The 22,622-nt window shown below is 50.7% G+C and overlaps 1 protein-coding gene across 1 annotated transcript in view; it reads right to left on the bottom strand.

Annotated features, from left to right (window-relative positions):
• ACSF2 (acyl-CoA synthetase family member 2) overlaps positions 1-21,637 on the bottom strand; it is a 51,392-nt gene extending 29,755 nt beyond the window's left edge. Inside the window, exons 1-9 of the mRNA XM_034789886.1 lie at positions 21,406-21,637; positions 10,064-10,259; positions 8,380-8,508; positions 7,257-7,310; positions 3,212-3,330; positions 2,491-2,653; positions 1,935-2,030; positions 1,384-1,532; positions 791-882 (exon numbers count right to left, since the gene is read on the bottom strand). Of these exons, the coding sequence (XP_034645777.1) occupies positions 791-882; positions 1,384-1,532; positions 1,935-2,030; positions 2,491-2,653; positions 3,212-3,330; positions 7,257-7,310; positions 8,380-8,508; positions 10,064-10,259; positions 21,406-21,497 (1,090 nt within the window). The 5' untranslated portion in view covers positions 21,498-21,637. The remainder of the gene's footprint in view (positions 1-790; positions 883-1,383; positions 1,533-1,934; positions 2,031-2,490; positions 2,654-3,211; positions 3,331-7,256; positions 7,311-8,379; positions 8,509-10,063; positions 10,260-21,405) is intronic.
• Between the last annotated feature and the right edge of the window lie 985 nt (positions 21,638-22,622).

Raw genomic sequence — 22,622 nt, 5'->3', positions numbered from 1 at the left:
GGTGGGACAGCGAAGGGTAGAACACGCCCTTCAGGATCAGACTGACATTGCACAAGCTGAGACATTACAATGGCAATTTTCAGTGTAATCAACAGACTTGACAGGGTCAGGCCCCTTCCTCAGATAACAGGGAGTTTCAGATGCGCTACCCAGGTACTTCTAATTCACCCCGTGCTAACGCTGCCCACAAACTCTACACCACTCCTTGCTTCAGCTGTTGCTATAGGACATTTCTATTATTGATGCTTTGGGAGGGAGAGGAAAATTCCAATACAAATGAGCTGCACATCAGCTACCTAAAAACACAGGTTGCAATTCTAAACAAGCAGGGAATTTTACATGTAGGAAATTCACACTCCCATTGCAGCATTGCCCATTGCACCCTGGGGAACGTGTACAAAGTACAGTACACCAGATGGCTGCTGCCACATGTTGGTGGATGGAGGTATGGAAGTCCAGCAAGTACACTCCTTCCAGCATACCCCATCCCCTCTCTGCTTCCATAAGACACAACAGCTGGATAACTTCCCCCTAAATCTTCAAGTCATCAGGCCATTGCTCTGAAGAGAGGAGAAGGGTGCTAGAAACGTGGAAATCATGAGCAGAAGATCGTCAAGTAGGAAAGCACACCATCAAGTTAACAGGTCGATGGAAAGAGCTTGCAACACGAATTTTTCTTCCTCACTAGTGATTTGCTTGCACAGCCTAGCCCATGAGAATCTGCCTGTCCAGCTGGCTTCCTCAAGGAGACCCAGGGGAGGCCAGTTACTGTGGGTCCTGCTGTACTTACCTCCCCGGAGAGACGAGAGGTCATAGCTGTCGAAGTCGGGCTGGGAGAGCATGTCTATGAACATGGTCGGAGTGCCGTGTAAAAGGGAGCATCTTGAAGGGACGGGAGAGAAAAAGCCAAGCAGAATCAGAGCCTGTGGCAGTAAAGCCTATGTACCCCGCTCCCCACTGTGCCTGGGTCAGGCCTTTGGGCCTGCCGGGCAGGCCTGGGAATAATGGATTTATCATGCAGCAGCAGCACCTTTGCTTTCCAGACTACACCCAGACAGCACCTTGGAAATGCAGCCAGCGCTGGGGTGGAGGGGATGGTGGAGGGAGAAGGCGGCTGGTTATGTATAGACACACACCAGTCACTAATCCAAACAAGGAGAGGCCATGCCTTCCAGCCAAGAATCAGCAGTGACCAGGGCAACTTGGGATGGGCAGTGGGGCATTTCACAAGTTCCTGGGCACGACAGGGCCAGGACTCAGGCAAACAAGAGACTATGCCTCTGCCACAGCGGGGAGGCCAGAGGCCAGGGGCAGGAGCTGCCTGCCAGCAGAGCTGAACTAAGTGACCCCTCCAGGTGACATTCAAGGGCCCGTGAGCCTCACTTCTCTTGAGCCACGGCTTCCAGCGCAGCTTTCCCCTCGAAGCTCAAGGACGAGAAGATAGCGGGGGAGCCATGCACAGCCATCACCATACTGCCTCCAACGGAGCCCAGGCAGTGGTAGAGGGGTACGGGGAGGGCAGTCCGGGATTCCTAGGATCAAGCCAGCAATGAGGAGATAGCCCTTCTGGTCTAGCTGAACCATTCTAATGCCTGGAGTACATGGGCCTACCCAGGGTTCTCCCTGAACCACTTACACCTCTAGGGTATGAATATGAGATATGGGGGCTGGATAGCAGGGGGAAGGAACTGCCTGAATTGTCATTGTGCCTCAAACCCAGCCTTGTGGGAGTGCCCTCTGCTGGCACCACGGCAGCACAACATTGCTTCATACGCCGTCCTTAGGGCTCCTCATAACAGCACTCTCAGCTCCCCTCACCCACAACTTGGGGGGTCTTTCGCTGCGTCTTGCTGGGGAGTCATCCGCCTTCTCCACATGCTCAGTCCCACTACGGCTGGAGCACAGCCCATCCCCTGCCGACTGAGGAGACTCACCTGCTGATCAATTCCCAGCCTCAGCCCAATCAGGTTTGCATTATTCACAATGTTTCTATGAGAGAGGGTGGCCCCTTTGGGGCTTCCAGTCGTGCCCTGAAAGACAGAGAGCGTTTCGAGATCCTCTGGTACGACCGTCCTTTCAGAGGGGCAGGTGCACAGATTCTCTGTGGTGATCCCTCCCCTCCCCACCCCGCAGATTTCTGCTCTGCTCTTGTCCTCTAGTCTCCCTCCAGACACGGCAGCCTCTGATCCGACAGCCCCACAAATGATATGACACAGACCAACTGCTGCTGGGATCAGAGCTCCATGGCACACAGGCCCCCACATCTCATCCCTGCTGTCAGCTCCTGGGAAGGGGCAAGCCATAGGAGTGGTGGAGAAAAGGGGAAAATCCTAGATGACCTCCTAAATCCTATTCTGAAAGGGCCAGGGAAGATGGGACAGTATCCACCCTAAGTGAGCAGGTGTCAAAGGGAGTAGCCTGCTTAGCACTGGCCACAGGGGTCGCCGGATCTGGTGTCCGGTGCAAGGCAGAGCAGCGTGCGGTACCTACAGAAGTGAACTGGATGTTGATGGGCTCGTTGCAGGACAGAGTCCGTTGGACCTCTCGTAACTGCTTCATATGGCTGCTGTCCCCAGCCTGCATCACCTCGCTCATCTGGAACGCACCAGGCAGCTTGGAGTCTAAGGTGATTACAACTGATAGGTCTGGCAGCCTGAGACAAAGAAAAATACTGTCAGCAACAGCAGAGTCAGGAGGACAGACTGCCTTGGTGCTTGTGTGCTGCTAGGGGTTAGCGCCTGGGATGGGCCCAAGGGCCCCTGTATCACCTGGACACAGGAAGCAGGAGCTGATTAAGGCAGCTCACATGGGATAATGCCATACTAGACTCTTCTTCCTTTCTCCTCTTTGGAACGCAGGTTACGTGGGAGGAGCTGTGTGTAACACAGGGCACTCAGCTCCAGCCCAGGTCGGTCTAAGAGAGATCTCCTCTGTTTGCTGGGGAAGGATAATGGCTGATTCCTAACTGGAACAGGGTGCGGGTCCCAGTTGTTATCAGCCAGTGATCTGCGGTCTATTTGGTGCTCAGATAACAGGGTGATGGGTGCCACAGCGTATAAAAGCCTAAACAGAGATATTTGCGTGGGACCTCTTTTCCCCTGGGATTATCCACCAGGTTCAGTAGTAGGTTTGTCACCCTGCAAGCGTGAGGGCCCAGTGCAGGGCACAGCCCTGGGGGACCACAAGAGGATCTCTGGTGTTTCTCACTCACCTCTTGCTCTTTATTCCCCCTGGACTGGATTTCTCTAGCTCAGGACAAGTTTGCTTCAGGATCTCATAGTATCTCTGGGATTTAAACTGAGTGGGGAACACCAGGGCCTTACAGCCAACCTGTGTGGGGAGAGAGAGAGGGAAGTCAGGCTGGGGTGACACCCGCTGCCCAGGGAGTAATGAACGGTCCCTGGAAACCTGACAGCAGGGCACTTGCATTCACTGCTGATGGAAAACCACCACACACACCCCGAGAAACCAAAAGGCAGGAGTTAAACCCTAACGCTACTTGTTCGGTTATGAGTATGTGTTACAACGGCCCCTGTCTAGACTGAGCTTTCAAACCATGTTAGCCCCGTCCTAGAAGGAACCTCCTGTAAGACAGCTTCGAAGCTGGGGCTGGGGACAGCTCCTCACCACACCTGGAGACATTTAAGGACTCCAACCCTCCTTGTGCCTTGCTGCCCCCATGAGCAACCCCGTTTCCCAGCAACCCCCGAGATCCCAGGCTCACACCACCTGCAGCATTGGGTTTAATGTTCAGCATTCTAACACCTCTCTGCCCAGAGCAGACATCCCTGGTGTAGGCAGGTGCAACTCCACAGACTTCAGCAGGGTTGCAACTGTTTACACCAGGCCTGAATTTGGCCCAGAGCACATACATTGAATGTTCCATTTCAGATACCATTTCTGACTCTGATGCTGGCAGGAACAGCCTTCCTGAAGGCGACACTGCCACTGAGGGAGCCAGCGTCAGCTTGAAAGCCAGTTTACATCCCGTTTTAGTATTGCGTTGACAGAGCTTAGAAATGGTACTGTTTACCCACCCGGGACCTGATTCCCCTCTCACTTCCACTGCTTTTACTCTCCTGTAGCTGCACTGACGTCAGCGGTGCTACTCTTGATTGACACAGATGTATATGCGAGAGGCGGCTCAAACCTGTACAGCCACATTGTCAAAGCAGGGAGCAGCGGATGTGCCCAGGAGAATGCAGCTGCACTGCTGTCGCACACTGATTTGCATGTGCAGCTGTGGGTTTCTGTTGCTTCCTGGGCCCTTCGCATTTTGCTGAAACTCTGCCGTTCCTTTTCCGATTAGCATGAAAACAGGACAAATGCTACCTGTCGCCCCCGCCCCAACCTCACCACATCAAGAGGAGGCCAAGACATGCCAGTTTTAACCAAGACATTATTTGCAAGGACTCGGTGATTTGCAATGGGAGAGAGCAACAATTGCTTTCACTTTCAGAAAGGTCACGTCAAATCCACCGGAGACCTCATCTGTACAAGGAAGTTTGGGGCTTTGTATGTCTACACAGCAAATCAGAACCCAGGGCTGGCCCACGCTAGCTGACTCAGGCTGTTTCATTGTGGTGTAGACTGCCTGAGCTCTGGGACCCCCCCTCTCCACAGGGTCCTAGAGCCTGGGCTCCAGCCTAGTCCTGGAAGTCTACAAAGCAATGAAACATCCCCACAGCCTGAGCAGGCCAGCCATGGGTGTCTAGTTGCTGTGTAGACATAGCTTTTAACTCCAGGGACACCATGATCAGGGTCTATTTATCAGGGCAAGACAGTTCAAGCCACAATACTAATCTGAAAACTCCAAAGCACCTTGTCTGTAAAGGTAGCTATGTGAGGAGAGGAGATGCTGCAGGAGGGTCCCTCTTAACAGACATGGCAATGGTTAGTAGTAGATCTTTCTGTAAAGGACCTGCACTGGGAAGGCCATGATCAGTTTATATTTACAAAGCTCTGGAAACCTGGTGCAGGGAAATGATCGAAGGGAGGAGCAGGTTGGAAAATGGCTATTTATTATTGTATGCTGGAAGGAATTATTCTGCAGTGGCAGGAAAAGGATGAGGCTGCTGGTGGGTTCTGTGGTGAATCTAGTTTGATAGTCCAAGCCCATGAGGGAAGGGTTTTTGTTTTGCAGACTTCCATTAACAAACAACAGCAATCCAAGGAGAGACAAGGCGCTGACAGGAGATGAGGACAGGCAGATAGCCTTAATGTCAAAGCTACAATACCATAAATACCAGGGAACCATTTCTCCTGCCACAGATACAAGTGACTCCCACTGAAATCAAGAGGGCATGTTCTGCTCCTGGCCACCCCTTTGTAAATCCAGACAGATTCCACTGACCTTAATGGAGTCGTTCTGAATTTACACCAGTGTAAATGAAAGCAGAATCTGACCCAAAGAGACCAAGAAAAAAAACACAATCAAGTCCTCGAGGAGGAAAGGGAAGCTACTGTTGTCCCTACAGAGCTAATCAGAATGGAAAGCACAAAGCAAGTCAGGAGTGGCGCAGACACATGATACAAACAAAAGCTGCAGTGGCGCTATGAAAACCCTCCGGTGCCAACACTCAGAGCTAACACAGGCCCCAGAATCCAAGCTCTAGAGACCACCTTTCATTTCTCCCTAAAGGCAGCCATCTGTTCCCACCCCTCTGCTCAGGGTGGGCACTAAGGAAACTTCGGGGCAGGAACAGACAGCCGTTTGCTAGGGAAAGTTCTGTCTGACTCTGAAAAGGGGAAGCCACATTGGTGAGTTTAAACACACCAGATTTAACAGGATGACAACTTGGGCAATCAAACTGCAGCACAGGGGCTGACCGTCCAGGGACTGAGGTGGGAGAAAGATCGCCCAGTGCTGCTGTAAATTCTCCCTTTCAATCTCCTGATGGCATAGGGTGTGAGCTGGGAAAATCCAGACTGGCATTTTGGTTCCGCCTCCTATTGTACTTGGGTTATAGATTCCCAAACTGAACAAGTTAAAACAGGAGCGCAAGTGGCCCCTTAATCCAGGAAGGATTAATTTTATTCATAAAAGATTCAATAGCTTTAATCCCTCATTATTGAGGATTAGAAACCAGAACTTCCCTGCATGCTATCACACAGAGCTGAGGCAGGGTCCTGTGCAGCTCTGGAACCAAGGCAGGCATGTGGGGCTTGAAGCACAGCAGCATGTGTCGTGTGGGAACAGAACATGAAAAATAATAATAATAATAATGGAGATATCCCATCTCCTAGAACTGGAAGGGACCTTGAAAGGTCATCAAGTCCAGCCCCCTGCCTTCACTAGCAGGACCAAGTACTGATTTTGCTCCAGCTCCCTAAGTGGCCCCCTCAAGGATTGAACTCACAATGGACACATGTGTAAGAGCCAAGCCAGACTGAGCAGAGCACTGGAAAATACATGGTTGGGGGCAAACCTGCAGTGATGGAGGAGGCTGGCACCTCCAGAGGATTTTCCCCTCTCTGGTTTCAAGGGGTTAAATCCTGGCCCTACTGCAGTCAATGGGAGTTCTGCCATTGACTTCAATGGAGCCAGGATTTCACCCTATGATTCTATCATACCTAACCACTGCCACCGTACACACAGAACTAATGGCCCAGCAAGGCTCAAACAAGGGAAATTATTAACTGCTCCTGCAGTTATTGACAGGGGCCTACTGACGGGGCAGAGTCAGTGGGATCAGCAGCTGCTCTGTGGTTTTGCACTGGCAGCAGCCCAAGAGCGCAGACTGGTGGTGTTAGCTCCTGAATTAGAACTGGCTTTCGGAGGACTGCTGTCCGGTCAGCCTGAAGTCACCCCAGCACACAGCTTCTGAATGATCTGTAGCTCCCAATGCTCTGCTGTCCAAGGTGAGTAGAACCGATCCTATGCTGGACCCTCGGCACCTGAGTGGTTTCGTCAGCACCTAGTCTAGAACTGACAGCTGGAGACAGAGGAGAGGGGACGCAGGAGTCTCTTTGTGATAATGGAGGAGATTTACTTCTGGCATTCACACTCCATAGGGCCAATTGCTGTACCGTGGGGCTCCCTGCATACGTGGCCACGTGGCCCCCACCAGCCCTGTTCACACAGGCTGCCCCAGAAAGCCGTTTTTCTGCTGCCTGCATTTCCCAAGTGCCCTCCATGATCAGAAGTTCTTTTGCCAGTGCAGTTCCCATGGATACCCTCTGCCTTTAACATCTCCATGTTTCAAAGTGTTTGTGGGCAGAATCAAGTGGCGTTACCCGTAAGTGGCCTACAGTACCTTCTTGATCACAAACTCCAGCTCCTGGGCCTGATATGCAGGGTTCACAGACACCTAGAATGGGGAAGAGACAGGAAATTAATCAAGGCTCTGAAAAAGCCTCAAAGACCCCATCTTCTAACTATTTACTCGAAGAGAAAGGTGCTTTGGAGGAAAAAAAAAAACTCAGTGAAAACACACTTGCAGCTCCTTCCTTGTATAGGACAACCAGGATTAGGATAACAACCTAAATTTCATGTTAACCCGGGAAACCCATTTATTCCCATTTTTACATATAGGGCCTGGAAGTAAAATGACTTGCACAAAGTCAAATGACAAGTCAATAGCAAAACTGGAAATAAAATCCAGGCCCCCTGATTCCTAGCCCGTGCTCAGCCCACTACACCATAGTAATTCACATTTCTAGGGACAATCAGAATCCTTTCTGGGTAACACGAAGAGTGAAAACTTCACTATCGCACATAGCACACCATAGAAGAGTTTTGGCCACCAACGCTGAGCTGAGCCACCAAATTTAGACTTTTGGTAGCCCACTAAGCTAAACCCATCTATTTCCCCTTTCTAACTTTATATCTGTTGAGTGACACCACAGCGGGTGATGCTGTACAAAACTTCCAGGAAGACACACTGCAGGCCTTGCCCCAAGGACCTTATGATGTAAACAAGACAAAGCCCTAATGGCTCTATCAGGTGATGGCTGAATCTCAAGGGGGCAGACAGCTTAGTATATATATTTTTAAATGGTCACTTTCTGCAAAGGATTTTCATCCAGAGGCACCATGGAAAGTATTAAGGAGGACTTTAAGGGTTGGGTCTTTGGGGGCACAATATATAAAAATATGTAGCCCCCCTATACATTCCCTCACGCCATCAATAGTTGTAAATTATGTCCCAGGGAAGCTGGTCTCCCACTGCCCTCTCACCAGCTTGGCGTTTTGCTCTCTGGGTAACGGAGGGTCAGACTAATGATGACTGCACGGACCTTGCATGACATCTGCTCCCACTCTTCACTTCAGTTCCCTTACCCAGCACATTATTCAACTTCTTCAAGATGTCCAGGCTTCCCCTTTGTCTCCTCCTCGCCCTAAAAAACCCAGGCGCCCAGACAGACAAGTCTCCTTACCAGGATGATTCCTGCCTGGGCTGTTGCAAATTGCATTAGAACCCACTCATACTTGTTGGGGCCCCACATGCCCAGCCGGTCTCCCTTCTTCAGGCCAATAGCCAGAAGTCCAGCTGCTGCCTGGTCCACCTGCAAAACACATACGACGCCAGATAGGGAGACAGGTCACCTCGCAGGGCACATCAAGGCAATTCAGTCTCTCACGTGCTAACTTGAAGGCAGCTGAGCTTCATTTTAGCCCCCAGTTAAGGATACGGAAATCAAGCGTTATGCAGCACTACTGCACAGCCCGACAGCTTATTGCTTGGCGCTGTTCGTTCTATAAACAGCAGTGCCTAGCGGACTTACAAAGAACAGATCCCCCCCACTTATCCAGTGACTGATGGCAGGAGAGGCGCAAACTCAGACCGTGCGTACAAAGGCAGCTGGGATTCTGGCATATCAGGCATGTATAGGCAACGTCATTCCTGTGCAGTCAAGGCCTATGCACCCTTTAACTCCTACATAGGCCCTCAAAATAGGACTTATATGGTGCTGCTGGATCCATGTACAGGGTGAATTTTAATCATACGGGCCTTATTGCTTACTTCTCAAATCATTTGGATTAAGAACGCAATTTAATGAGAAGTCTGACCCGTCTCATTTTTGAACCCTATCCACATGAGTCAAAACCTAGGCATTATATTAAGATCCTCATTTATCTTGCATAACGGCAAATGCATTTCAGGTGGGGTTGGACGTACACAGTCCAACGTCCTCAGTAACTTTTCATTAACTTTCTGACATTCTCTCCTTCTAGTGTTTCCAGATTAACTAGATTTCAGCCCATACAACTGCTTATAAAATCTCTTTGTAGGTTTAAGAAATGAGTATGTTCCAGGCAAGTCAGAAAATATTTTAAAAATTAGTGAGTTCTGCAAATAGAGTTTATTCTTGTAAATTAACAAAACTCTAGCAAATCTACAAAAAGCAATACGTGAACACCTTAGATTATCAAGGCCATCCATCACATATAGGATCATAGGGCAAATCTAGTGGAAATTCCCTTTCCCTCCCATTTACAGATAGAATATTGTATGCATATTCAGAATGCTAATTCATACATATTATTATAAACAGGGCCAAGTCCTGCAGTCTTTACTCAGGCAAAACTCTGACTGATTTTAATGAGTTTTACTTGCATAACAACTAGGCAGCTACAGGTGCTTAGTACCTCTGAAAATCAAGTTACACTGATGCCAATGGGATTTGGATTAGACTTCAGGACTTGCCCCAAGATAAATCAGATAGAGAGAGAACTACTTCCTAAGTGCAGTAATGCAATCTAGGACGTGCATTTACTGCATTACGCATGAGTACTTCCTCTGCGCACTACCCTCTCCCTTTGCTCTCAGGCCTTACAGAGCAGCCCATGAAGACAGGGCAAGTATGCACCCACCCACCTTATCACACAACATCAGATGATAAATCAGCATGCAGCTTTGCTATGTATTCAGAGCCAGGAGCAGAATCCAAACCAAACAAGCCCAACCTCTGTTTTCAATCCAGGGACGAAATCACTTTTTTTCATTTCTCCAATCGATTGATCAAGCCACCCACTCATACTGTGATTCAGCTGCATTGCAAATTCTCAAGGGTGGGGAGCTAAAGGACTGGACTCTGTACCCGGCAAGTCGGCACTCACTTCTTGTATGAATTGGGCAAACGTTTTCCGAACCCCATCTCGACAGAACACTAGGGCCTCGCGGTCTGGAAACCGATGGGCTGTCTCCTCCAGGCACTGACCCACAGTTTTGGTGAGCAGTGGAATAGCGGTGGGCCCTTGGATGTAGCTGTTAGTTGCTATCGGTGTGACCGGGGCCACATTTATGTGCAGGGCACTGTAAAAGAAAAGACGAGGATCAGCAACAGCTGGGAGACAGACAGTCACCAGTAAGCAGGGCCGGCTCCAGGCACCAGCCGAGCAAGCTAGTGCTTGGACGGCAGCTTGTAGGAGGCGGCATTCCGCCCAATCCTAGGGCGGCTTGGCGGTTTTTGTTGTTGTTCCGCTCTGGCCGCCCTGTAGGGGGCAGCGGCGCGGAGGACAGGAGTGCTCTGCAGCAAGCCCGGCAGAGCAGCCCGCGTCCTTCCCTCCCAGCCAACGCTGGGGGCACGGTGGGAGGGGCCACGTGGCAGCACCCCCCTGAAGCCCTGGCCACCCCCTCTTTTCTCTCTCCCCCCGCTAGCCAGGGCACATCTGCAGGGCAGGGAGTCCCCCTGCACCCTGACTCCGGCCGCGCCGCAGGGTTTTTTTTTTGCTTTGCTGTTCTGGCCGCCGCAGTTTTGGGGGTTTTTTTGCTTTGGGCGGCCAGAAAGCCAGAGCCGGCCCTGCCAGTAAGGTCTCCCTTGTGATACTCAACTCACGCAGCACTCCCTAGGCTACTGTCCTTCCTTCTTTTTGCATCTAAAGAAGTGAGGTTTTTTACCCACAAAAGCTTATGCCCAAATAAATCTGTTAGTCTTTAAGGTGCCACCGGATACCTTTGTTTCTGGGGATACAGACTAACATGGCTACCCCCTGATACTTTCCTTCTTTTGGGGCCATCTTATACTCACATTGGCTTCACTGCACTATAATGTAGATACAAAGGATTACAGGTCATGGGACTCTCAATCCTAACAAGACAGAGGGCTAGTCACTAGAGTATTTTTGGATATATGTAGCCCACACACCTGCTAGGTGTGGTGTTCTGTCCTATCTAGTGGCACCGAGACCACTTAGAGAGATTAATGAGTCTGTTCTACAGCCTTAGCTAACTGCCAGTTGGCTTTTAGCTCACGCAGTAAAGACTCATGCACTAAGCTCTAGAGGCCTGAGGATCGATCCCACCGACGACCGGGGTCTGTTGGTGTTACATATAGTACAACAGGGCTACTAGAGCGCTGGACCACAACCATCTATCTATGGTACTTATATAGCCCTCATTAACATAGTATCTGAGATCCTCACACTCTAATGTGTCTGTCCTCCCAACCTCTTTGTGAGGTAGGGAAGTGCTGTGTGTGACAGACATGGCAAATTATTGAATTAAGTGTATGTATCGTTGTGGGTCAGGGATTGTATGTACTTCCCTGGGGGAGGGGCACCACAGCCGCTCCAGGAACTAAGAACAGTGTGTGCAGTGGGAGGTGATTAGGCAAATTCACTCAGATTGTAACACCTGCAAGAGGTCCCACCACCCGGAGAGGTTCACATATACTGATTCAAACAGGATTCTCTAGAGACCACCGGATAACGAAAGGATTCTTGGAACAATAAGCTACGTTTAAACTGACTCCAGGCCTGCTTCTGGATCCAGCAAACAGACAGCACCTTCTGTCCAATCCTTTCTGGGACAGGTTGGAAGGACTTGACCTATTCCTGGGGGCACTTGTTCTGAGCTAACAGCTGTTATGAACTTGTGTCCACAGGAAAAAAACCCTGGTGGGGTCTGAAAGACTGGTCACCTGCCAGAACCCTTGTTGGGGTTGGGGTGATCTCTTCTCAGCTTATCAGAACGTGTGCGGGTTCTTTCATTGTTTGTAATGTTTTCTATGTGCTGTTTTCACCTTAACAATCGATGCACTTGCTTAGAAAGGGCTGCGTGGTAACTTATACAGTGGGCAATGATGCTGTTTATAGCCTCCGAGGAGAAGGCAAGGCAGACCTGCTGAGGCAGTCTGACTTACTGGGGAATTCACAGGGTAGGCAGGGGACTGTGCAGCCTGGAAAAACCCTGATCTGGAGGGAGAGAGGCGTGTGTTTCTGCCTGAGAGGTGATGGCACAGAGCCAGAAGCCTGAGCATGAGTGCCCTAGGTGGACCATAGAGGGGGAATACAGGTGCAGTGGCCCTGTTTTGTGACACTATTCCCATTTTACAGATGGGAAACTGAGGCCCAGGGAGGCTAAGTGACTTGCCCAAGATCACATAAGCAGTCTGTGGCATAGCAAAGATCTGAACTCAAGTCTCAAGTTCCAGGTGGGCATCCTAACCATTGGACCATCCTTTTCCATGTGTCCTCTCAGCCATCCCTGCCAGTCTGGTACCAGCAGAAAAAAACCTTGCATTGTATTTGGCTAGGAAGACATTACAAGTCTTGTATGGCAGGTTCATCTTGTGCTTTCAGATCCCTGGAATGCGAGCATCAGAGAGCCGCGTGCTGACCTTCCCACGCGTTACTCTGCGCAGGAGGGAGGAATGAGGACACTAACGTCTCGTGTGAATATTTCTACCAGGCTTCAGCTCACTCCCTTATGCATTTGCCACATAGGGCCTGATTTTCAGAGCTGCTGAGCCCCTCTTCACGCCCTAACTTTATCTGGGATAGTGGGTGTTCAGCATCTCAGCCTCATTTACCAGAGTGCAGACAAGTATCTTTGCTCTCCAGTCTACCTGAAAGAATGAAGTACCTGAGTGAGCAGAAGGAAAGAGAAGGTAGAGAGGCTCCAAGAAGGGGTGGGGGGCGGGGAGAGAAAGCATCAGAACAGAGTTACATTTTCAATCTTTCCTGGCAAACAAGGAAACCTTTAAAACAAGCAGTCTGAGAGGTTAAATTCCCCAGACATTTGAAACCAAGACACCAGCATAAGTTGGCAAGCTGACGCAACCCCAGCATAACTCAGGCACAAGCAGTTTTCCTCAAGAGATAACACCACCAACTCGTCAGCTAATGCACAGGGGAGTAGTTCCATTCCAGCGAACAGAGCTGTACTGATATACACCAGCTGAGGGTCTGACAATGTTTATAGCCTGAATTAACACAAGTTAACCTTGTATTATTACTGTAATAAAGAGTAACAGAAAACTCCTCCTCCTGGGCTTCAACCCACTCCTAGTCAAGATATACAAGCTCTACTGCCTGTCTCTCAAGCAGCTAAGTTTTAGTCCTTCCTCTGAGCACCTGTGGAAGAGGAGGGCACGTTCGCCCGGGAGAAGGCAGTGTCCCTGCAATCTGTCACAGTCAACGCAGAACAGGAGTTTTGAAAGCCAGCTGTGCACTGTATGTACACAAGGAATGCAGGTGCCCAGGTGAGCCAGCAGGAGCTTGGAACAGGTCTCTGGATAGTTTTTGAGGCAATAAAGATACTTTCCACCCTCCAGAGACAGAGGGGAGAGGGATGGGTCAGAGTTACAGGGGAAAGGTTCTTCTCCCCATCCCCTTACAAGTAAACATCACGGTAGATGGTGTCCTCTCTAGCCTACCAAAAAAGTACCTGGATATTACAGCAATTGGTGCTATAAAAGTGTCTAAGATGGACACATACCCTATCCTCAAGTTCCTCCTTGCTTGCTAGGTCCCTGTTACAGCAAACTTCCCTCTAGTAAAAACCCCTGGACCAGTTTCCCACAGAGCCAATCAATGCGTCTCCTTCAGCCCAAAGCAAAAGCGGGTTTTATGTTGCCTCCATTTCTGACTGCCCATCTTTACAGAGCCTGATTTTCAGAGTTGAGGGATATCTAATCTGCCATCAGAGGTGTGACCACGGCACGCAGGGACATATGCAAGCTAGCTCTGACTTCACTAGCTCAAACCAAGCATCTAGTTCTTGCTGCTGCTATCAACACATACCCAGGGTCCCAGGCAAGCGTGTGCAGCCCCTGCTCCCACAGCTTCACTGCTACTGTTATTGGAGCTAGCTAGCCTGGGTACATCCATCAGTGTGCATGCACGACTCCAGCTGAACCGACGGGAGCTGGGAGCACTCAGCACCACTGAAAATCAGCTCCTTGGTGTCTCAAGTACAAAGACAGAAGCATCCAAAAATTAAGAGGCCACTCTTGAAAAATGTAGCAATAGGCCTAGGAGGGACCTCCCGGCAGCGAGACTCCCTGACTTAACCCATCCCAGCTCCAGAGGATGATCCACTTCCAGCCACAGTGTGCCTAGCTCTGCTTGCTTAGAGCTTGAAATCCAAAGGATGGTTTCCCCCAGGGCAGGACGCTGTGCTAGTCCTAACCCATTGGCCCAGCCCTAATGTTCTTTGCGCTGCAGATATTTCGTTTGATACGCAACCTCTCTTGAAACACCGCTGTGCGCTTTGGACAGCTAATGGCCTCTGCCTTCTCCTGTGCGAAGCAGAGAGAAGATGAAGCACTATTGAGTTGCCTGGGAAACGAAAAGGTGGAAATTGCCCTGAAGTTCTGGAACAAAAACCAAGAGTTTGTAGAAAAATCCCTCATGTTGGATTAAATAGAAGGAGTAAAAGCAGATAAAAGAGAGACAAAGAGGGTTAAAATAAAGCCAGATAAAGACATAGCATCTGTCTCTCAAGGGGATTCAAAGGACAGAAGGTTTTAATTAGGCAGATTAAAAACTTTGTGGGGGAAGATCAAACAAAGTGAGGCCACAATAAAGTGGCAATCTCACATTAGGATCTGTGTATATAACACCACAGATGTGGACAAGCTCAGGGAGAGGAGTGTCAGGCCCTATAGGGCGTCTAGTCTTGTAGCTAGTAACAAGGAAGAGCAGGAGTTGCTGATCTTCTCAGCAGAAAGATCAGGAGGGAAGGCAGAGACAAAGCAGCTGGCTGTAAAGGCAGAAAGGAATGCTGCTGCAAGCGTATGGGGTAGCATGAAACAGGAGGGAACAGGAGGGCGTGGAGGAGGAATATAGGATGGGAGGCCCAGCTGTAGGAGGAAACAAGAACCTAAGCAGTAGCAGGCCGCAGAGAGCACTAAAGGGGAGAATGAGGAGTTGAACTTGATACCGAAGAAGAGAGGAAATGGTTCTTGGAGAGGGGGAGGGCAACAGGGCCAAAGCAGTGAAACAAGAAGTTCTTGCGATTATTTTCACCCTTCCTGTGTAGTACACACCACTGACAACCAGAACAACTTATCTGATCAAAGGGTTACAACGCTACCGTCAAGCTGTAACCCTGACAGGTCCTTTGAGCCAACTCCGCAGCCCTTCTTCCCAACCCACCGCTGACCAGCACACAACCACCGCAGTTCTTCTGGGCTGGCCAGCCCAGCTGCACAGGGCTTGCGATCTTCACTTGGCCACCCCAGCTAGCCTGATTGCTCTGCTCCTCCTTTCCCATCTCCTGCTTTGCCTCCCACCCCACCTACCCAATCCCAGCCCACCCTGTTCCTGAATGAAAGAAAAATCAGGAGAGAAGGGGTTAATAAATAGCCATTGGGTTCATCAGCTTATGGGACTGCGGGGCGCATGTACAGATTCCTTGTAAAACGTAAGGAGACTAATGTCTTTAATGAGACGACTTCTTCTAGAGGAAAATAGATCACACAGAGCTCAGATTTCCATCATTCGAATCGTGGGGCAACGCAAAAGCAATATTCTGCCCAGTATTTGTCTTTGACTGGCACAGACGTGTTCTCCTGCCTCTGGAAAAAAAGAAAACCACGTCCCCCCAGCCCATTTCTATCCTAAAACATAGAGGGGCAAGTTCTGGCTTCTGATGTGCTCATATTACTCAGTACAGCTGACTTTTACGCCCAGGACATAATGAAGGGAGCATGGCAGGTGTGAGGGAGTGTGAGAGAGAAGGGAGCAAATGGGAGGGGATAAAGACAGGCCAACGTTAGTATTAACTTTTATTGTTTGGAAACTGCGAGGCAGGGCATGTAAATAAACTCAGAGTGAGAGAAAAACAAAGTGAGCTGCAGGAGAGAGGCGGTTTTATAGGGAGCTTTTATTTCCTAGCAAAATTCTCCCTCAGCCAAGGAAACCAGGGTGCCCCTCTTCAGATAAACAGGAGAAACTGCTACAATATTTCATGGCTAGACCACTGCTTCAACTAAAGACCAGGTCCGTGGCTGCTCAAAAGTCTTTATCCCCGGACCCCCGCTCTGCAGTAAATAGTCCAGCTGCTAGGAGCAGAGTGGTCTTAGCATTAGCACTGTTATTAGGCACTGAATGGACTGAACTCCATCCATCTAGGCACTTGTATGGCCCACACTCACTTTAGCAGAGGTCCCTCCAGGCCAGGCTAGAGGAACACGGGGAGGCAGTGTAGAGAAGCTTGCACTGGGGTGTTCAGTTGATACAGGACTTTAGTCTCAAAAACCAAACCTTAGTCCCACCCCTGTGGTAAAGGGCAAAGTGATCATGGGCTTTAGTGGGAGCAGAACTTGATCCTAATGGGTAACAGCTTCCTTTTCTTCTTGACCTCAGCTGTTCTGGGAGTGCCAGCCTCTTGCCTAAGCACGGCATTCACTAGCAGAGATTTAGATGGAAAGGAGAGACTGGCGTGATCAGGCAGCCACTGCTTAACAGGTTATACAAGAGTCCGCTGTTGAGCGCCCGCAACTCCGTTGAAGACACTGGGAGTTGAGGCTCAGCACCTCATAGGATCAGGCCTGAAGAGTGCATGTTGCCAAAACCCACCCCCTTCTGTCTGGTTACACTGAGGCCGCTGCATGACCAATTTACAACCTGCTGATTTGGCTGCTTGGAGAAATAAGCAAGAATGGTTCAGTATGGCCTGCTAACTTGACTACTGTTAGCAACAAGCGACCGTGGTTTAGGCACTTTACTGGTTTGCCAAAATCTCCCCGAACAGTTTAAGGACTGAGTATGGGACTGGGGACTAGCAACTCCTGAGACCTAATCCTGGCTCTGATACCAAGTTACTGTGTGGCCCTGAACTAGACAGTCTAGTTTTTCCATCTCAGAAACTGGGACAGTACTTAGTCACCTACCTCATCGGCATGTTTGGGGATGGACTGGTTGACATTTGAAGAAGTAAAAACACTATACATGTATTGAATAGGAAGGACAACCTCAGGGCTGAAGATTGACAGCCAGAAAGTCAGGGTTCTGTTCCCAGCATTGCCCCGACCCACAAATTGCTTTGTGATCTCGGAAGTGTCGTTTTTCACATCTGTAAAATGGGAACAATACTACTTGCCTACCTCTTAGGGAGCTGTATAGATCACAAAGAGCTTAGGACGTGCTTTGAGATTATAGGATGGAAGGAACCAACTTGCAAAGCATTGATTATCACTAATGTCACACTGAAATTACACACTCAGTCTGTACACCCTCTGGCCAATGGTGAGTGCACCACGCAGCCTGAAAGAACATTTCCACAGGGAAGAGGTGAAAAGAAAGGCACCAGTTTTGGCAGGAAGTGTTCCGATCACCTTCCCCTGGCCTTTGTCAGGGCAGGACATAGGAGTTGACAGACCGTAGTGTGTCGGGTTGGATCACAGAAACCCCCTTGGGAGCTGCCACCTGATGTGCAAAGACTACCTCTGCTCCTGTTTTCCCTGCCAGCTCAGGACTCCAGCACTCTGTCTTGCTGAGCCAGACACTCCCATCTGGCTCCAGACAGACCCAGGGTCTGAATCACTTGTCCCAAAGCTGCAAGTTTACCTGAAAACAGCTCACAGTAGTGTGCTTGTCTTTAGCACTCAGATGCCCAACTCCCAATGGGGTCTAAACCCAGATAAATCCGTTTTACCCTGCATAAAGCTTATGCAGGACAAACTCATAAATTGTTCACCCTCTATAACACTGATAGAGAGATATGCACAGTTGTTTGCTCCCTCAGGTATTAATACATACTCTGAGTAAATTATTAAATAAAAAGTGATTTTATTAAATACAGACAGTAGGATTTAAGTGGTTCCAAGTAGTAACAGACAGAACAAAGTAAGTCACCAAGCAAAATAAAATAAAATGCACAAATCTATGTCTAATCAAACTAAATACAGATAATCTCACCCTCAGAGATGCTTCAGTAAGTTTTTCTCAGACTGGACACCTTCCAGGCCTGGGCACAATTCTTTCCCCTGGTACAGCTCTTGTTGCAGCTCAGGTGATAGCTAGGGGATTCTTCATGATGATCCCTCTCTCCTTTGTGTTCTCTTCCACCCCTTTATATATCTTTTACATAAGGCGGGAACCCTTTGTCCCTCTGGGTTTCCACACACCCCTCACTGGAAAAGCACCAGGTTAAAGATGGATTCCAGTTCAGGTGACATGATCACATGTCACTGCAAGACTTCATTACTCACTTGTCAGCACACACACGTACAGGAAGACTCACAGGTAAATACAGCCATCTGTAGACAATGGGAGTCATCAAGATTCCAAACCATCCTTAATGGCCCACACTTTACATAATTACAATAGGCCCTCAGAGTTATGTTTTATATTTCTAGTTTTAGATACAAGAGTGGTACATTTCTACAAATAGGATGATCACGCTCAGTAGATTATGAGCTTTGTAATGATACCTTACAAGAGATCTTTTGCATGAAGCATATCCCAGTTACATTATATTCACTTATATTTTTATAAAATCATATAGACTGCACGTCACACGCAGGTTCCTGATCCACTACGGCCGTTCCCCGTTGGATGTGTGATGCAAAGGAATCTAAGAGCCAGGAGAGCAGAGTGGGCTGCCAAATGAAAGCACTCTCCCCGAGAGCACATACATTGCCTTAGCAACAGATTCTGGTGCCAAAACAGTCTCTGGTGTCTGATAAGGAGACAACCACAACAGTGGGGCCTGCAAAGAGGAGGCCCTTGCTGCGGGTCAGAACAGACTCTGCTGTCAGCACAGAGCATAGATGTATCGGAGACTTAGGGATGTTTGTTCGATGTCTGCACCGAGTAAAGCAAAGGCCCCACCTCCCTCCTCCTCCTGCAGGAGCAGGGCAGCTAAATCCGAAAGTTCTCCTCCCTGGTGGGGACAGGCGGAAAGTCTGGCACATACACAGGCACTCTCTGAGATGACGAGGAGCTGCATGTATTTATCTCTGCACAGCCTCAGCCACCTCTCTACACTTGTTGATTCAAGACAAGTAGCTTTCTCTCTCAACCTCCAATATTTTCCCCTATAGAAATTAGTACAGAAAGGGAATAGGACTTTGTGCAGTGTGCATGGGCCCTGGGGAAGCAATGCATTTACATCACCCTCTGCTCCCCTCCCCCCTCCCCCATGTGAAGCACACAAGAGGGCTCTGGCTATCCAACCACAAAGGTCATGATTCTCCTGTCTGGCATCCTCCCCTCTGCCTGTCTGGGTAGCTCCTGAAGGCCAAACGCACAATGGGGAAAGCTCATGGACTCCTCCCTAACCCAGTTGCCACCTGCTCTGGGAAGACTCCTTCCACCCTCACCATAGCAGCTCATGACTAAGGCGCTAACGTACCTAAATTGCAATTTTTGGCAGGGTGGGGATGGGAAGGAAAATTCGCCCCATTTTGCTGTTTCCTCATATCTTCCCCACTCTTAAAGACAGACATTTTAGACATACCCATCTTGAGTTTTACTCCCCAGAAACTAGTTTTGAACTAGGGGATTTTTAAACCAAGAATGGATATTCTTCTTAAAGATATTCTCCAGTTCAAATAGGAATTAATTTAGGGCACTCCTATGGCCTGTGTTATACAAGTGATCAGACTCCGGGATCCTAGTGGTCCCTTCTGGCTTTATAATCTATGCATCTAGGACTTGGAAGTTTCCTGAGCTTTAATGGAGCCTTTGCATTCTGAATTCTGGTCGAATTTTGGCTTAAAGTTTCCACTGCCCCCTCCCTTCCTCACAACAAGTCTGCTCTGAAGAGTTTCAGTAAAACACCCAGAACCTTGAACCCAAACCCACCCTTATCATTACAGTCCTGGGTTGGCTTCCAGACCACAAGGGGGCCTATCTCCCCATGCAGAGGCAGCTGTAATTTCGTGAGAACAGTTTGTCAGGCTTCGTTGCCATTGAATGCACTCCCAACCCCAGCCCGGTCTCTGAGCCACAGACGAACACCTCCCTCCTGGCCCCATCTCTTGTTATAAAAGAACAGGTAGAAATTATACAGTGAAAAAGAAAATGGGTATTTCCTCCCATTTGCTGCTGGGATGAACCTTAATTTCAACTGCACTGCTGGGAATTCACCTGAGTTCATGAAAAAGCCACTCCCTTCCTGTAGGGCAGGTGGGATTTGAAAGCTCCATGACCGTAGCTACCTGCCCTTTCCCACCACCTGTCCCAGAGCCAGCTTTAAGACCAAGCAAGACAAAGAACCATTTCCAGCTCCATAATACAGTAGCTTCATCTCCCAGCCAACTGTACAGGATTAACTCACCACCCAATGCTCCCTCCACTTTTGACCCATAAAGCTTGGGGATCCACACACTGTAAGGTCACTTCTGTCTAGGTCCCATGCTGCACCCCCAGGGGGCTCCTGTTGAACAGCAGGGAGCAGCGACAGAGTCAAGCAAAATCAACTGCTGGGATCAGTAACACAGAACGAGCTGGAGGAGCCATTTGAGAGAGGTTTTCACATGATCGTCATCAAGAATACGCAATGGGGAAGGAAGATTGGATCTGGGGCAGGAGACTGCACTGAGATGCCCCTGCTCCCTGTGAATCCCCCTGCACCCAAAGTCACAGTCTCCAGCCAGTGCTTAAAGGGATCTGAAAAAAGTGTGGGGGTGGGGAGGAGGGTCTAGTATAATCTGAGGGTAGCAGGTTTTGTAAAGCAGAACATAAAGTGGGCCCCTCACAGACCCAACTCAATTAAAAAAAAAAAAAAAGCCAGGTTGGAGCAGTGTTTCTCAGGGTGCCGGTCCCTGAGCTCTTCCTGACATAGCTTAGGAAGGCAGGAAGCCGGTCCCTGGTATCAAAAAGGTTGAGAACCATTGAGTTAGAGGGATGAGGGCTGAAATACAGAGCAGGAGAACTTGGGCAGCAAATTAGTTGTTCTTCGCACCCCTCCCCTGGCATCTGCCCCCTCTTCCTACTACCCCAATTGGCGCATGCCCCCCACCTACCTCCAAACTGCCCTTCTCCAGGCAACCTGCCCAACTGCATCACCCCCCTGCACCTGCCCGCTGCCCTTCCCAAACCGCCCCCTTGTAGGGCATCTTCTTCACTGCTCTCCGTGCCCAAGCTGCCCGGCTCCCTGCCACTGCTCAGAACACCCCCAACTGCCCCCCTCCTGTCCCCCGTGAGCCCCCCTCGGGCACCTGCCTCCCCCAGTCCCCTGGCAGCTCCCCTCCCTCCATCCCTGGGCCTCTGCCCCCCGGCTTTACCTGACCCGCTGAGCGTCCCGGAGCCCAGGGCGCTTCCCAAGCGCAGCCAACACCTCCCGAGCCCCCAGCTTCAGCCAGGCTGCGCTAGCCATGGTGGGGTAGGGGGCGCTGCGCCCCAGAGCCCAGCCCCACGCCAGCCACCGGCGGGCACGGCCACCGCTGCAGCCCGAGAGTGAGTTTGGGGAGAGAGGACAGGAGGAGGCGAGTAACGCTCCGAGTGCGGAACAGCCAACAGCTTCGCCCGGCGAGGGGCGGAGCAGGCGCCAGGGTGCGCGCAGGAAAGATTCTGTGTTAGAGGAACTTCTGCGGGCGGGCGGGGTCCCTCCCCCTCCGCGAGCTCCCAAACCCCCAGCGAGCTCCAATAGAGCCCCTGCCACTTCTACAGGCGGGGTCCCCCCCCCCCCGCGCCCCCCCCCCCCCCCAGCGAGCTCCAACACAGCCCCTGCCACTTCTGCAGGCGGGGTCCCCCCCCTCCGCGAGCTCCCAAACCCCCCAGCGAACTCCAACACTGCCCCTGCCACTTCTGCAGGCGGGGTCCCTCCCCCTGCGAGCTCCCAACCCCCCAGCGAGCTCCAACACNCCCCCCAGCGAGCTCCAACACAGCCCCTGCCACTTCTGCAGGTGGGGTCCCTCCCTCCGCGAGCTCCCACATGGCCCCAATCCCCCCCAGCGAGCTCCAACAGAGCCCTGCTGCCCCTGCCACTTCTGCAGGCGGGGTCCCCCACTTCCTGTCTCTCCCCTGAAGCCCCATGCTCCCTGCCTGCATTAACTGCTGCGGGTCCTAGTGCCCTCCCCCCACTTGCCAGGACAGGCTGCCCTTCCCCCTCAGACCCTTTCATTTTCCGATGGGACCCTCCACCAGTACAGCCGCCCCCCCTGCCCACAGTCACCGCTCTTGCCCCACGCTGGGCAAGGGGCAGCTCCATCCCCCACCCCCAGTGAGGCTACAGTGAGGGGCAGCAGCAGGGGAGGAGGCCCACATGTGATGGCACCCCCCCCGCCCCCGAATGGCACCCACCACAGGGGAGGCGAGGGGGATTCCTGGACCTGAGAGGGGCCCTAGGAGCACGTGCAGTGACAGTGGGGGGGGGGGGGGGAGAAAATGCTGCCAGGCAGGAGAAGGGGGTCCCTACCCCAGAGCTCGCTGTTGCTGGCAGGGAGAGGGCTAGGGGGAGTCCCCCTCTTTGGCTCCAGTCCCAGGGCAACCTGCCTGCACC

The sequence above is a fragment of the Trachemys scripta genome, chromosome 14, assembly GCF_013100865.1.
Source record: "Trachemys scripta elegans isolate TJP31775 chromosome 14, CAS_Tse_1.0, whole genome shotgun sequence".
Lineage (NCBI taxonomy): Eukaryota > Metazoa > Chordata > Testudines > Emydidae > Trachemys > Trachemys scripta.
This window is presented reverse-complemented; position numbering and strand designations above follow the sequence as displayed.